Source organism: Stegostoma tigrinum, chromosome 10 (assembly GCF_030684315.1).
Source record: "Stegostoma tigrinum isolate sSteTig4 chromosome 10, sSteTig4.hap1, whole genome shotgun sequence".
NCBI lineage: Eukaryota > Metazoa > Chordata > Chondrichthyes > Orectolobiformes > Stegostomatidae > Stegostoma > Stegostoma tigrinum.
In genome coordinates, this window is record NC_081363.1 from 66,440,914 (window position 1) to 66,457,652 (window position 16,739).

The following is a 16,739-nucleotide window of genomic DNA, read 5'->3' on the forward strand; positions in this document are numbered from 1 at the left end:
CAGGAAAGTTGACGTTCTGGGTCAGAACCCTTCTTCAGAAAAGTTTCCGAAACATCAGAAAATCCAAAATGTCAACTTTCCTGCTTCTATGATGCTGCCTGGCCTGCTCTGCTTCTCCAGCTCTATACTGTGTTATCTCTGACTCCCAGAATCTGCAGTTCTTGATATCCCTGAGAGTAGAAATTTATTTGAGCAAAAACCCATGCCTGAACAAAGAACAAAATATTAGGAGTTGTAATTAACAGTTTGTTCAAAGTGACAGATTTTAAGAAAGCCCTTGATACAAGGGGATGGAGAGCATTATGGTGGAAATTCTATTTCCATCAATAATTCCATGTTGTGGAGAGGAAGATTCAGAAGACTGACTTCTTGTGATTTGGAGAATGCTGCAAAGGTGAAGATTGGTGAGGACATGAAGGAATTTAAAATGAGGCTGAGAAATTGAAATTTGAATACTTCTGTAGAAGAATGAACTAATATGTTTCTGCTTGTTTCCCTCAGATTTTAAATTATTAATTATTATTTAATTATTATTTAAAATCTTGTTTGGCTTTAATCGGGATTAGTGTGTCTATTTCTAGGAACAGTATTTTAGAGAGGGTGCAAAAAAGCTTTGTGAAAATTGTTCTAGGGATGAGGAACTTATGTGGATAGATTGACAGAACTGTGGTTATTCTCCTTGAAGAAGAGAAGCTTAAAAGGAGATAATTTTTAAAAATTTGTTCACGGAATGTGACTGTCACGGTTAGACCAGCATTTATTACCATTCCCATCTGCCCTTGAGAAAGTAGAGATAAACTGCCTTCTTGAGCTGCCAAAGTCACGGGGGTGTAGTTGGGTCTACAGTGCAGTTAGGAAGGAAGTTTTCAGGATTTTAGTGACAGTTAAAGAATGGCAATATTGCTCCAAGTCAGGAGGGTGAGTTACTTAGCAGGGCACTTAGAGATGATGATTTACCTATGCATCTGCTACTCTTACCCTTCCAGATGATAGAGGCCCGAGTTTAGAAAGTGCTGTCTAAGGAACCTTTGAGCATTCTTATTGTGCAGTTTCTAGGCGGTAAATACTGTGCACCAATGGTGGAGAAACTGAATGTTTAAGGTAGTTGTGGTGCCAATCAAGTGAGTCACTTTGACCCAAATGGCATTGAGCTTCTTGAATATTGTTGGAACAACATACATCTAAGTGAGTGGAAGGTATTCCATTTCACTGTTGACTTGTGTTTTGTTAACGGTGGACTGGCTTGGCAGATTAGGAGGTGAGTTATTCGGAATTCCCAGCTTCTGACCCCTCCCACAGCCACAGTATTAACAAGGCTGTTTGAAGTTCAGTTCCCAGTTAATATCAACTCCAAGTTCAGCAACTGGGTTTCAAAATTTTAAGCAATTGAATATCAAGCCAAAATAGTTCAAATCTCTATGTTGGAGATACATATTGTCTGACAGTTGAGTGACTTGAATTTGACTTACTGCATATCACCCTGGATGTTTTCTGGGTAATGCTTCATTTGGAGAAGGACCGCTTCAGTGTCAGAGGAATTCAGAATGGTGCTGAACATTGCACAATCTAAAAGAAACATCCCATATCTGAACTTAAATTGGAGGAATGGCCATTAATGAAGAACCAGTTTGTGTACATGTATACATTAACTCTACTCTGTGTTGTGTGGCCTGACCTTTTTTTAAAGAAAAGGTCCATTCTTGGTGAATCTGAGCGAGTACTGCAGTCACTCGCAGCACTGGATACTTTAATATCCATGGTACTTTTTAAAAAAATTGTTGAATGCTTGATGAGACTGACTGGAAGTTTGCTTAAAGTTATTACAACATCCAGGCTATTAATGATATTTATTATTGTGGAATCTTTTTAAAATGTTTTTTAAATGTGGATATTCATTTTAAGGCAATCTGGGGCATTTATTTTATTTCAACTATTTAAATTCTACTTCTAAATGTCTTGGGATTAGGAGATTTAAGCAGAGGTGCTGATCGTATTTGATTTATTGGTTATAAGCATGGTTAACAAGCCAATTTTAAACTAAACCCTTTTCTGCTGTTTTAATGTGCAGGTGGTTTTGGAATGTGCTCTGAAGAAGGATCTAGTTTACAACAAGGTTACCCCTATATTTCATCACTGGAAGATAGATGATAAAAAGTTTGGACTTACCTTTCAAAGTCCTGCTGATGCTAGAGCATTTGACCGTGGCATTCGCAGAGCCACTGAAGCTATCTCAGAAGGTACGGATACTCGTATTTGTAAATATTGACAGTTTCAACAACTCATTACCATTATTTCACTTGTAAAATATCTTTGAGCAAAACAAAATTTCTGGAAATAGCAAGGTCAGTCTCCAATATAATTTGAGTCTTTCACTCGCTGGTTTTGGCATTCCCTAGTATTTGAAAGGCAGAAGGAATGAATATGAAGGCTTCCATTTTCTAAATCTCTCCCTTCGCCAAATTAAAAAGCAACACCATTTGGGTTGGTATTCATATTCGACTTGGAGCATTCTAAGAATGTTACGCCTCTGCATATCAAAATTTTTGTCTGAAAAATAATCATAGCTGTTACTGTCTGTGGCTGTGGATGAAAGGTAAAGGCAAATGTAGGAGACAGAGTTTTGTTTTATTTGTGCTGCAGTAATCTGGACAATGCATATTATTTGATCATTAACTACAAAATAAGACTCAGAAATGGGTTTGGGCAGAGTATATATGATGAATGTCAATTGATGACCTTGGTGTGTGAGGCTTCTCATTTAAGTAGTGGTGGCCATCGCTTTGAACCAGAGGGATGTTCCGTTGTGATGTATGCTGTGATTCTTTGTAACTAACAAATTAGACAAATGAAAATTTGAATACAATGGTGTTAAGTTGACCAGAATCTGGTGCAAAAAATTCCTATGCAAGTTTGTGAGAACAAAGTTAACAGCAAATAGTATTACAAATACATTTTGGTGAACACATCCTGAAAGGTGTACAAAATCTTTAGTCAACAAGCAAAAAAGTTATGCAGGCAATGAAAGCCAAGGACTCTGGGCATTGACGGGCTGAGCACTTTGCTTGTGCATGCCAGCAAAGTAGCAAGAGCCTGTTTTGTAGTTGCTCAAACCATTGGGAGAAGGTACGCCAATTGGACGAAAATTATGATTAATGATGTGAAGTTACAGAGTGCTTCTGTTCTGAGTGCAATGGTATTCCTGTTCTCTATGTCGACATTTGGTCTTTTTTGCTTCCCTTTCCCTGACTTAAAGAGATACCATATCATTACCTCTATATATTCCACAAAAAAGGTATATCTGTGTAAATATTAGCAGAAGTTGGAGCATGCTTACTAAGTTGATTTCAGTGAAGTTTTAAAAGCTTTGAAAAATTAAAACACAATAAAAGGCAAATAGAAGAATGTATATCCAACATAGGAATACCATATTAATGACTCTGTATAAATGGAAGCCTTTTTGTTGGAGAGTATCAAAAAGTTACAGGCAGGAGGGATTAAAAATATGATAGTGAAGAATTCAGAACAGCTGAAGAATAGGAAGAGAGAGCAAATAGAAAACAGGCAACGAAACAGACACCTAACTAAAGTGAAAATATGTCATTAAGTGGCTGGGGATGAAAGTACAGTAAATGTGTAAACATCAACAGAAAAACAGGCATGAACATGTTCCATAGCTATATAATTTGACAGAAGATATGAACATGACAGATCCATTTCTGGGAGATAGTAGGAACTGTCGATGCTGGAGTCTGAGCTAACAAGGTATAGAGCTGGATGAACACAGCAGGTCAGCTAGCATCAGAGAAGCAGGAAAGCTGACGTTTCGGGTCTGGACCCTTCTTCAGAAATGGAAGAGGGGAAGGGGGCTCTAAATTAGATGGGGGGGAGAGGCAGTGATAGAAGGTGGACAGTGGAGCAGATAAGTGGAGAAAAGACAGACAAGTCAAAGAGGCAGGGATGAAGCCAGTAAAGGAGTGTGTAGGTAGGGAGTTGGGATGGGGTGTTGGTCAGTGAGGTAGGAGAATTGGATAGGTGGGAGAAAAGATGGACAGGTCAAGGAGGCAGGAACGTTTGATGTGGAAAGTTTTTTTGGGACCTTGGGTGGGGGTGAGGGGGGAGGTGTAGGGGCAGGTGTAGCACCTCCTGCAGTTGCAGGGAATGATGCCAGGGGTGGTGGGGCTAGTGGGGAGTGTGGAGTAGAGAGGGAGTCACAGAGAGAGCGGTCCCTCTGGAAAGCAGATAAGGATGGGGAGGGAAATATATCCTTGGTGGTGGGTTCAGATTGCAGGTGGCAGAAGTGGCAGAGAATGATGCGTTGAATCCGGAGGTTGTGAGGGTGATACTTGAGGATGAGGGGAATTCTGTCTTTGTTATTATTGCAGGCAGGAGGTGTAAGGGCTGAGGTGTGGAAACGGAAGAGATGCAGTTTTCAACCAGTGTGGGGAGGGCAGAATTGCAGTCCTTGAAAAACAAGGACATCTGGGAATGGAACGCCTCAACTTGGGAGCAGATGCAGCAGAGTGAAAGAGTTGGGAAAATGTGATAGCATTCTTGCAGGAAAGTGGGCGAGAGGAGGTGTAGTCTAGGTAGCTTCGGGAGTCGGTGGGTTTGAAATAGATATCAGTTTCCAGGTGGTTACTAGAGATGGAGACAGAGAGCTCCAGGAAGGAGAGAGACGTATCAGAGATGGTCCAGGTGAACTTGAGTTTGGGGTGGAAGGTTTTAGTAAAGAACCCTGGCTCTGGACTGCCCCACTATTGGAAGCATCCTTCGTGCATCTAACGTCTCTATTCCTATTCGTCACATTCTTCCAAAATCCAGTGAATACAATCCTAAGTGACTCAATCTCTCCTCATTCATCAGTCCTGCCATCTCAAGAACCAATCTGATACGTCTTTGCTGCATTCCATCTATAGCAAGAACAGATTAGGAGACCAAATTACACACGACATTCCAGACGTGGTGTCTATAATTGCAGCAAGACATTTTTGTCCCTGGACACAAATTCTCTTGCTATGACAGTCAACATACAGTTTGCCTTCTTAACTGCCTGATTCTTCTGTATGTTTACTTCCAGCGACTGGTGCACAAGAATATTGAACATTGCCATCTCTCAGTTTACAGCCATTTGGATAATAATCTGCCCTCCTATTTTTCCTACCAAAGTGGATAATTTCATGTTTATCCACATTGCATTGTATTTGCCATGCATTTGCCCCCTCACTCAGCCTGTCCAAAGCACACTGCAACGTCTCTGCATCCTCCTCACAGCTTACCCTTCCACCCAGCTTTGTATCATCTGCAAATTTTGAGATAATACATTTAGTTGCCTGATCTAAAACATTAATATATATTGTGAATAGCTGACGTCCTGGTGCCGAACCCTTTTGTACCCCATTAGTCACTGCCTGCCATTCAGAAAAAGAAACATTTATTTCTATCCTTTTTTTCCTAGCTGCTAACCAATTTTCTATCCATTTTACTAATCTGCCCCTAACCCCATGTGCTTTATTTTTATGCATTAATCTCTTACATGGGACTTTGTCAAAAGCTTTCTGAAAGTCTAAATAAACTACATCCATTGGCTCCCTGTCATCAACTGCTTGTTTTGGGGAGGGCCCATGCAGGAAAGAAGGCTTTTTGATGTAAGCATTTTTGTGAAGGAAGATGGAGGACCCCACTTGAGTATTCAAGAAATCATATTCCTTCTCGAGTGGAAAGAGAAATGGAGACAGATTCTTTGTTGCAGGAGTGGAGAGGAGGCGGGGGGAGAGAGGGCAGCAACAGAAGGAGAAAGATGGTACTTTGTTGAAAGGATTGCTGGGAGGGGAAGAGAAAGGATGCTGTAAGTATTACGACTTTTTTTTCTTTCATAGGATTTGAGCATTGCTGGCAAAACAGGCATTTGTTGCTCATCCCTAATTTTCCCTGAGAAGGTAGGGGAAGGAATGATTATAATTGGTATTCAACAGGCCAGCTTAAATTTGACCCAAACCAAAAGTCATTAATGCCTTTTGAAAAAAAAATCTAAAGTGGAAGTTCAAATGAGAAAGCATAAAGATCATTTCTATCAGAGATAGTAAGAACTACCGACGCTGGAGTCAGAGAGAACAATGTGGAGCTGGAGAAACACAGCAGGCCAGGCATCATCAGAGGAACAGTAAGGTTGACATTTCGGAACGGCACCCTTCTTCAGAAATGGGGGAGGGAGACGGGAGCTCTGAAATAAATACAGAGGAGGGTTGAGGCTGGGGAAGGTAGGTGGGATGGCGATAGGTGAGTGCAGGTAGACAGTGGTGGGGATTGGTCAATGAGGTGGGAGGAACGGATAGGTGCGAGAGAAGATGGACAGGTTGTGTCAGGTCAAGGAGGCAGGAATGAGAGGGAGGGTTGGTCGTGGGATGAGGCCGGGGTGGGAAGATTTTTAAACTGGTAAAGTCCACATTGAGATCATTGGGCTGTAGGCTCCCAAAGCAGAATATGAGGTGCTGCTCCTCCAGTTTCTGAATGGTGTCATTGTCACACTGGAGGAGACCCAGGATGGATATATCAGCAGAGGGTGGGAGGGCACGGTGAAGTAGTTTGCGACTGGATAATGTCTGTTGCTGTTGGCCACATTTTAAATTTACTAATAAGGATTAGCTGTCACTGTGGGATTTTTTTCTCTGTAATGTCCATAGATCACGTTAAACAGAAGAAAAAGTGTCCAGTCAGATTGTACTTCTTGGAACCAAGCAGAAGCACTTTTCTGTTTTGTGTTGCCCTGCAAATATATGTGGCTGCTTTTTAAAACAAAAGTTCAAATTTTTGATTTCCAACAACGATGTTAACAATTTTTGTAAATGCAACTCTGCTCGCATTTGATCTTTAATAGCCATTTTCATTAGCTATGCTGCTCTTAATATGTGTGTTCACTTTCAAAGGGGAACCCAACATATTTAAGATCAAAAAAGCTGAACCTTCTGCCGTAGGCTTTCAACCACATACAGCTGTGTTATAGAGGCATCCTGCCTGTCTTTTTCACTCGTTTTGTCATGTGGGTGTTGATATTTTGTGTGTTTCTGCTTATTTAGCTTTAGATGTGAATTATTTCCCAGTGAAAATGCTGTCATGTGATATTCTGAGTATTTGGAAAGTACCCTTGCAAGTAATAATTGGTGTAGAGAATGACTAACTGCTTAGCAGATCACAGAAGAACTAATAATTTGTTCTCCTTAACATAAATGATGGTTTAAAGGGTAATGTTGCAGAATATTAAATTAATAGAATAACAAAAATTATGAATGAAAAACATTGCTATTTCACTCAATAACCTGTTGTTGTATAATTGGTTTCTTTGCTCTACCAGAAGGAAGATTTGCTTCTATTGAGGTAGTTCATCCTCAGTGATAGCAATAAAGCAAATAAATTACCAGCTGTGGACATTTTTGGAAAAAAATCAGCATCTGTTGCCCATCTCTGATTGCCCTTGGTCCGAGTGATATAATTAACTACTGCAGTGGGCAGTTCAGATCGACCACATCGTTGTTAAGGCCAAACCAGATAAGGAAGGAACCAGATGCGTTTTTACACCCACAGATGACAGTTGTTATCGTCACCAGTTCTGAGGCTAGCTTTCAATTCCAGATTTCGTTAGTTTAAATCTGAATTCCATCAGCTGCCATTTTGAATTCCAGATTGACAGAGCATTAGGTTTTTAGTGTCTGGATTGTTAGTCTGGTAATTTTATGGCTACATCATTACCTTCCCACAAATTTGGATGCTGACTCGTGACTTGACTGTGACAAAGATAACCTATTTTAGTGGGTGGTGGGAAATGTTAAATATCCTTGCAATGCACGTAAAATAAAGAGTCAAATATTATCTGTGCTTGCTTTTTGTATGTGAATTTTAAGTTAAAATGGAAAGCAGTGTATTTAGAATTTTATAAATCATAAATAGATGTTGATCTATGGATGGATTTATATATGGATGGATTTTTATGTTATGGTTCCATGCCCTTTAACATGTCCTTGTTGTTTAGTTTCCAAATTATTTGGGGTAAAGAAAGTCTCTAGGAATCTTGAACATTACGACATTGGAACAAGGCTAATTGTAGAATGTTTTCTGTTTGCTATAAATGTGAGTTATGGCCAGTACATCCAAACTACTAGGAATCAATATTTCCTTTCCTATACCTCCTTTTGGCATCTTTATTGATGTGGCAGTTCTCCATTCATAAATCTAGCTTGCTGACAATCATTGTTTTACTGCACTGTCTAGTTCAGTTCTGTCTCATGCAGATGCTTCTTCCATTAAATGTCATTATAAAGCACATAATTTTAAGGAACCAGGTTTCCTTATATTTTCCTAGAATTTATAAAACCATCCCAGGTGAAGTTAGCTAAATAGGCAAATTGTTTAAAAAAAAGGGACGTAAGACTCTGGATCTGAATGATATGCATACTTTCTAAGCATTTTATTAACTTTGAATCCAAATTTCTAAACAAGACCATTTTAATTTTTTTTCCATTAAAAAGTAAATATCACATTACAACTGAAAAAAGTCTCAGAAGAGTCCTATAGATTTTTTAAAAATCTCTTAAAGGTATCACATCACACAAACTCATTTGATGGACTGTGTTCATGCAATGTATTGTCACCTTGTTTCATCCAAAATTGAAGTACAGAACTTCTAACATAACCCGCCAAAAACTAGATTCACAAGAAAACCAAATATCTTGTCTACGTATCACTTGTCGAGTTGTGAAATTGACTTTAAAAGAATATGTATTTTATAAGCAAACATCGGATGTAAGGTATGCTGTTGTAGAAATCCAACCAGATTACTAATATTATCAGTGAGAGGCCTGTCACCCTTATGTTGACTATTAATTACCTTGGAGCAACTAAGGATGGACATTAAGCACTACATTAAGATTCCTCTCAACCAAAGATAAAGCAACTCATTAGATGTGCCAAACCAATGAAACGTCATCAGTCTTATTGTATTCTCTTTATCCCTGCCCCACTCCAGTTCGGTGCTAAATTTCTTCACAACATGACTGCTCAAAGGTGAGAGGTTTCTGCATGTGAATTAATGTTTAAAAATTTTAGTTTATATAGAGATTCAAACTTCCTTCACAAAGGTCATCATTCTGCATATTGAAGGAAACTTTGAAGTTTCCTGGTAAGTTTGGAAAGTAGTTGCTCATTTTGTTGTTTTTAACATCGCTACCAAGTTTCAGTCTCCATAATTTAACAACATTATAATGCCCAATGCAGGACCCCCAAAAAACAGAATTTCAAGCATGTAATAAACAAAAGGCAAGATGTGTAGTGCTAAACTTTGAGCTTTTTGAAATGATTCTGCATCCTGAGAGATTTCACTTCTGGTCTGATGTGAAACTTAATTTAAAATAGAGAAATAAGGCTTTGTCAAATTCCTCCATCATTGGTACTGTCTACTTTCCAACTGGAGAAATTATGACCTTTAACTCCTAATATATGGTTTTAATTGCAAAACCTTCATCGACTTTTTGTTAGACAGGAAGAATTTTTTTTTTCACAAGGGCCATCAATATTTTCATTGCACATTTTGTCACTGCTACCTTCTTGTAGAATTTGTGAATTCATGGTATGGATTTTGAGAATGGTAGTCTGGTGGTCATCTTCCTCAACTATTAATTCAGAGGCCCAGTGTCAAATCCTTGGGACACATTCAAAATCCCACAAAGCAGCTGGTGGAATTTCAATTTGATTAATAAAATCTGGAATTGAAAGCCAGTCTTAGCAAATGACCATGAAAACATTAACCAATTGTTGTAAAACTCCACCTGGGCTTAAATATCAGTAAAAGTAGTTCCAGAAACTTAAATACCAGCAACTTTTCACATTGTGGTTGCTGTGGATTTTAACCATCATCATTGGCTGTGTTGTTAGCTGTCATTGCCCCCACCCCCCCGACCATTTTTTAAAAACTCTGTTGAGTGGATCTAATTGAGAAACTTTTATTGTGGCAAGTTTCAAAAAATGACGACTGGTGGTAAAGTAAGTTGGAGTCAGATAATATCAATGTTTTGTTTGTCTGCAGGTTGCCAAGAAACTTTCAATGAAGCAACAGTTCCTGATGATGGTTTTCAAGTAAGTAGCACAAACGAGTGTGTAAAATGATTTGGTTAAGGCCATCTCTATCAAAGCTTTCCGAACTAGTTACTTGCCGGATATGCTCTGTGTTGACAATGAGAAGCTAACATATTGTGCTGCAACTTTAGAAGGAATCCATTAATTTGGTAGATTGAGAATGAATATTTCAACATTAAGTAATAACCAAATAGTTATAAGTGCTCGTTTTCCTCAGGCATTAAGACATAGTAAGACTTTTTAATGCCATTTAAAAGATTTTAAATGCCTCAGGCAATTTTCCTTTTTAAAAAATCTACCACAGGCATTGTGTGGGAGGAAACATCAGTACTTTGAATGGATGTACTGAAGGAATAATGGATATGTACATGAGACTAACACTGTGTAGAAGTATAGGATTTCAGAAGCTCAACTTCTATAAAAGTAAAATTATGAACTTTGGAAGACTTGACTACTGATTTCTATATCTTATTTTACCACATCTTTAACTTAGAAACCTTGATCTGTAACCTCACAACGGGGGGGCAGTTATTATCCATAAGTGGTTTAATGAGACTGATTACTACAAACGTCAGGATTTTGTTTACGTGTATGCGTTTTGTGTATACCTACTTCAGGAAGTGCTTGTAGAATGTATTTTGGAGTCGTAGAATCATACAGCATAGAAACAGACCCTTCGGTTCAACCAGTCCATGCTAGCCATAATCCCAAACTAAACTAGTCTCACCTGCCTGCTCCTGGCCTGTATCCCTCCAAACCTTTCCTATTCATGGACGGATCCAAACATCTTTTAAATGTTGTAATTGTACCCAAGTTCATGACTTCCTCGGGAAGATCATTCCACATGCGAACCACCCTCAGAAGTTTTGAGAGATTTAAAAGCCTACTGAATATGTTCGCTTCAAAAAATCAATCTTGTAATCATATATTATGTTCTTGGCATATTGGGTATAGATTAAAGGGAATGATATCAAAATCCTGCCATTTCGTACAGAAAAGGATAGATTTGCCAAAGTGAATCTTCATAAATTCTGATAGAATTAGGATAATAATTCCCCAGATTAATCCCAGGAAATCCAGGAGTCAAGTGAAAGTTGTGGAATTCTGGAAATCTGTGCTATCAGCAGGGTATCCAAATGCCATGGATTTCTAAGTGAGTGTCTGTAGAATTGAACCACAGCAAGAGTTGGTCCACTCAGGAGTAGATGAAATTGACAAAGGAAAATAAGCTGCATTATATTAGGTGCAGCAACAAAGCAAAATAACAACACACTTAAAGCTGCATTGGAGTTGAAAAAATAATTTATGGTTGGCAGAACTCTGGAGATATTATAAGACAAAAGCTGCCTGTGGCACGCCAAAGGATAAAAGGTAGCTTTTAAACTCTGTCAAACGATTGGTTCATTGCTTCTCTGACAGTTCACATTACTTGCATTTAAAAAAAAGATTATTTGAAAACTTAGCAAATGATGTGTATTAAGTAACCAAACTAGATGATGATTAGTGTTAGTTACTTTGTTTTCCCTTGAGATTTTAAAAGAAATGCCGTGCAGAGTTCTTAGGTTTATTTAAGAAGGTAATTGAGATTTCCACTTCATAATGCAGCCAAAAATAAGCTTTGTAGGCAGGTGTTTTGGCACAGCTGACTGCCAGCAATCTTTTGTGATGGGCTAAGATTAAAATGGAAGTTCTAACATTTCTGGCTGTAGGCATAGGAAAGATGAGTAATACGTGGGCAAAATATCAGTCTAAAACTGTCAACTTTGTTCTTTTGCCCTGGGCAGTGTTTTGTCTGACTCCTTCGTCAATGTGAGTTTGTCCAGTACTGCACCAAAAATTTGAAAGACCTATGATTTAATAGCAGAGTCTGAAGTGGTTTTGCTTTAGGCAGGCAGGATACTCATTTCAGTGGATTGCTCAGCCAACAAAGGTAATCTCTACTTCTGAGGGTGTATCATCTACCTTAAAATTATTGCTTTAAGAACAGGAAGACAGTTTTAAAATGGTATGCAATATTTTATCTGAGTTATTAAATGCTTAATTTTCTTCTCATATTTAACAAAATTTTATAACCCAGTGAGTGTCATTATGATTAGAAAGATTAGAACAGAGTTATCTAATTGTCTAAAATACAAAGAAAGTAACCTGCTGCCTGCCATTTTATAATAATGGCTAAGGTACTAAAAACTGCTCAAACTTGATAGCACAATGGAGGAGGGGTTTGTCTTATGCCTAGATATATGGCTGCTTTGACAGAAAGAGTTGCTAACTTTTGAGTATTGAACAAGGACACAGCAATGACTAATAAATTGATGGAGTTTCTTTTTCAGCGAGGGTCTGCATTAGGGAGGGAAGTCACAATGCGAAAACACTGAGCGGTGTTAGCTAGGTGAAGTTACAGGTTTTTGGGGAAAAAGGAACTTTCGATGTAGGGAAAGGAATTGTTTCATTGGACCTCATATATAAATCGCAAAGTTAGCGCGCAACAACTTCAAGCAATCAGGAAGGCAAACTTTGAAAAAAGTGAGATATTTTCCCAATAAAAACACATCTGAGCATTTTCACTCTTCCCAAGCCATTGTTGTGAAAACCCTTTAAAATAGAATTTCCACTGCAAACCCTTCGCCATTCTTCCATGAGCACTGATGATGGGACTAAGGATTTGGTTGAGCTGAGGTAGCGAGGATCTAAAGGAAACTCTTTGAACTAAACTCCAAGCTGACCTTGTGTTTTGATATTGTGGATTTTGGGCTAATCACTGGATTTAGCACAGATTTCCTGAGAAGGCTTTTATTTTAAAATAAATTTAACACTGAAATGACTCCTTACAAAAATGAGAAGAAGATATAAGAACTTGCATGATGTGGTGCCATTCACAAGATGCTTTATACGTTATGATGTTCTCTCAGTCTTATAGAGTTTTGGACTATACACCTAATGATTCTTTCCTCACAGAATAACCTCCTTCTCAAGGAGCTCAACCTTGGCTTCCCTAGAAAAAGCTCAAAAATTTCTTTCCTTGAGCAAGGATACCAGAACTGCATGCATTTTTCCAAGAGTAGCTGCACTAATGCTCTGTATCGTTGTAGTAAGATTCCACTTCCTTTGTAATGCAAACTATTACATAATTTGCCTTCCTGATTGCTCAAAGTCCCTGCTGCTAACTTTGTGATTTATGTTATGAGGACAAAATATTTTTCAATCTTTCCAAAAGCATTTTGTTTTCTAGAGGCTTTTCTGACTAAAATGGGTAATTTCATAATTTATCACATTCCATTCCGTCTGCCATGTTCTTATCCAGTGGCACAACCTGTGTGCATCCATCTGCACCTTATTTATATCCTTTTCAGCTCTAGCTATGCTGCCTAACTTTATTATCAACAAACATTGAAATGTTACACTAAATCCCCTCATCATGGGGTTGAAGTAGTTGAGGCTAGCTGCAGCTTCCCAACTGAACAAAACTGAAAGAATTTCTATTGTCTATTTCTATGTGTTAACCAATTTTCAACTTTTGTGTGATAACCCCTACAAGGCCCATGGCAAATCACTCATTAATCGTCTCGTGAACTCATTGAGTATGAGTTCCCTTGGTAACAGGCAGTGGCCTGCCCAGTTGGAACTCATCAGCTGAATCCTTTATGGCGCATCTGGTAGGTGCAATGGTAGTGATCCTACCTCTGGACTGGGAAGGCCAAGGTTCAAATCCCATCTGCTCCAGCAGTACATAATAACATCTCTGAAAAAGTTGATTAGGAAAATAGGTCATATTTTTAAAAAATGTCATAATTGGTCAGCATGTTCCACTGCTGGCTGAGACCACCCACAAATGAAACCTCAGCTGTTTAATTGCCTGAGGACCATCCTGTGGCGCAGCGGTTGTGGCCCTACCCCTGAAATGGGAGACCTAGGTTCAAGTCCCACCTGCTTTAGAGGTGTGTAATAATCTCTCAACAAATTGATTAGAAAACAGTTTGGAAAAAAAAACAAAAAAGCACACCCACGAAGAAAAAAGAAGCAGACCCATTGCTTTTGGTTGCACTTTAGCTGTGTGCTCTCGATCTGTGGGCGGATCGCAGGACTTTCTTGTATGTAGGCTTCTAGGCGTGGCCACTTGGGAAAGTGGGATTTATGCAGGTAGTATTGTCTTTTTGGCTTTACAGACTGAATTGTCCAAAGGAGTTCTTCGGCACTGTGTGATTCAATAAGGTCAGAGGATCATTGAGTGTTTTTTGAAAATCCAAGTAGACTGCATTCCCTCATTCTGCCTTGTCCATTTTACTAGTTGCATTTTCAAAAAGCTCTTAACATTCCTCAAAATTCTTCATCGCCTCTGCTTAAAAATGTCATTTTCGGGTGCAAGATTCCTAATAATAGTTTTTAACATTTTGCCTGTTTGTTAATGTCAGATCGTCTGTCTGACAGTTCCCATTTTCATACTACTACATTTCTTAAATAATGAGGGGTTACCGAGCATCTTTGAGACCTGTTCAGGAATTTAAGTAATGCTGTAAAATCAGAACCAATGCACCTACTATCTCTTTCAAATCCCTAAGATGCATATTGTCAGGTCCAGTGATGACTGCCACTTTGTACCATTTAACTTCTCAGCGCTATTTCTGTACTTACGTTGCTTTAAGTTCTAATTCTGGGTCTCTCAATCGTTATTTCCTGAATGAGAGGGATATCTTGCTACCAGCCAAATCATTCCTCAATTATATTTCTATCCTTCGTGTTAGCAACCTTGGGACTACACTCACTTTCACCAATGCTGTAATAAGTTGACTCTATACTAAGTAAAGTTTAACCAGTGTGTCATGGGCAAATGAGGGCAAATTTAAATTATGATTGTTGTTCTCATCTTGAGCCTGTGACAGCAAGGTTTTATGTCATTTATTCCTTTTTATGGAATCAAATGCATTTGATTTATTATTGTGTGTCAATAAAACATTCAAAACATGGGGAACTTGCTTTGTTACTCCATCCTTGCACACAAGCACCACTCAAGAAATTAAGGAGGGCAGAAGAGGGGAAGAGTTTGGATTTACCAAAACTTGTACATTTATAAACTGATATTAAAAATTACTTCACACGTGCTGCAACTTGCCACAGATCAGTGCCCAAAATCATCTCCCTGGTGAACTTGTGCCAGTGGTTTTCATCTTGACAGGTGAAGTATAGGCTTCCTTACATCCAGCAACTTAGAGGGTCAAGGCAGACTGCTAACTCAACCAGGAGCCTTGCTCTGCTTCTGGATGTCAAGCAGTAACTGAATTAAATTTTCAGAATTGTACATTTAAGCCTTTTTTTCTCTCTCTTGTCCCTTTTCTGAATTTCAATAAAAAGATTTTGGGCATTTTTCTCCATTAAGGACATTATATTGGATAATGTTGTAACTTAGCCGGACACGATCTTCTGGTTCAATAAATTCTCTGTACTAAAATTGCTCAGCTTGAGTGCAAGCCTGTCAATTCTTCATTTCTGCATAGATTAATAGATAAATAAATTAATAAATCATTAAAATACTTTACCTGCTGCGATGTGGAGAGATGTAAAAACCAGTGAAGCAGCTTTAAAGTTTAAGCTAGTTTGCTGTTGATGTTCATTTTGGTTCCCATAAGGATAAAAATTCAGAAATAACAAGGTGTAGAGCTGGATGAACACAGCAGGCCAAGCGGCATCAGAGGAGCAGGAATGCTGATGTTTTGGACCTAGACCGTCTTCAGAAAGATGAAGGGTATAGACCCGAAACGTCAGCCTTCCTGCTCCTCTGATGCTGCTTGGCCTGCTGCGTGCATCCAGCTCTACACCTCGTTATCTCAGATTCTCCAGCATCTGCATCTCCTACTATCTCAGATAAAAATTCATATTGTTTTCATCCATGTACTTAGCTATAGTAGGCCTACATCCTCTTAAATCTCCATATTCAATAAGGTCATGACTTACCTCATTTATCTCATTTCCAGTGTCCTGCCTGTTTTGCACGCCCATTGATCCCATTAGAGTTCCGATTGTCTGCTCACAACTTTGGTAGAGAATTTCCAAGGTTCACATTGGTCTGAGTGAAGAAATTTCTCCAGTTTTTTAGCCCTAAATGGCTGACCCTTTATCCTCAGATGATGACCCAGTTTTTTACACTCTGCATCCAGTGGAAGCAGACTCTGTGTTCTATCCTCCCAAACTTCTGTTACAGTGAAGATCATCTCCGATTCTTCAAAATGTGAAGGCAGTGTAGGGGCACTATTTCTCATAGAACCTTTTCACATTGGGGTACTCATGAATCTGAGGAATCAATGCACTGAATCCTTTTTAAACCTTGTTAAAGATAAATACACTCTTTCTTGCTTACTGTGCGCAATATTCCAGGTGTGAGCTCAAAGATATATACAAATGCAGTAAAGTTTCCTTACTCTTCTGTTCACCCCATTGGTAATAAAAGCCAATATTCTATCTGTCTCCCCAGTTTCTCACACTACCTTTTATATCAACATTGTGTCTCTTGCAGAACACCAGTATTTACTAATTTCTCGTTAATTATTTTAACATTCCTGCCAGAGTGAACAACCTCACATTTCTTCAAATATATTTTCTTTGTAATTATATCCATTCACTTAATC

General features: G+C 38.6%; 1 protein-coding gene across 1 annotated transcript in view; it reads left to right on the forward strand.

Annotated features, from left to right (window-relative positions):
• spred1 (sprouty related EVH1 domain containing 1) overlaps positions 1-16,739 on the forward strand; it is a 95,610-nt gene that overhangs the window by 61,696 nt on the left and 17,175 nt on the right. Inside the window, exons 3-4 of the mRNA XM_048537815.2 lie at positions 2,069-2,237; positions 10,073-10,122. Of these exons, the coding sequence (XP_048393772.1) occupies positions 2,069-2,237; positions 10,073-10,122 (219 nt within the window). The remainder of the gene's footprint in view (positions 1-2,068; positions 2,238-10,072; positions 10,123-16,739) is intronic.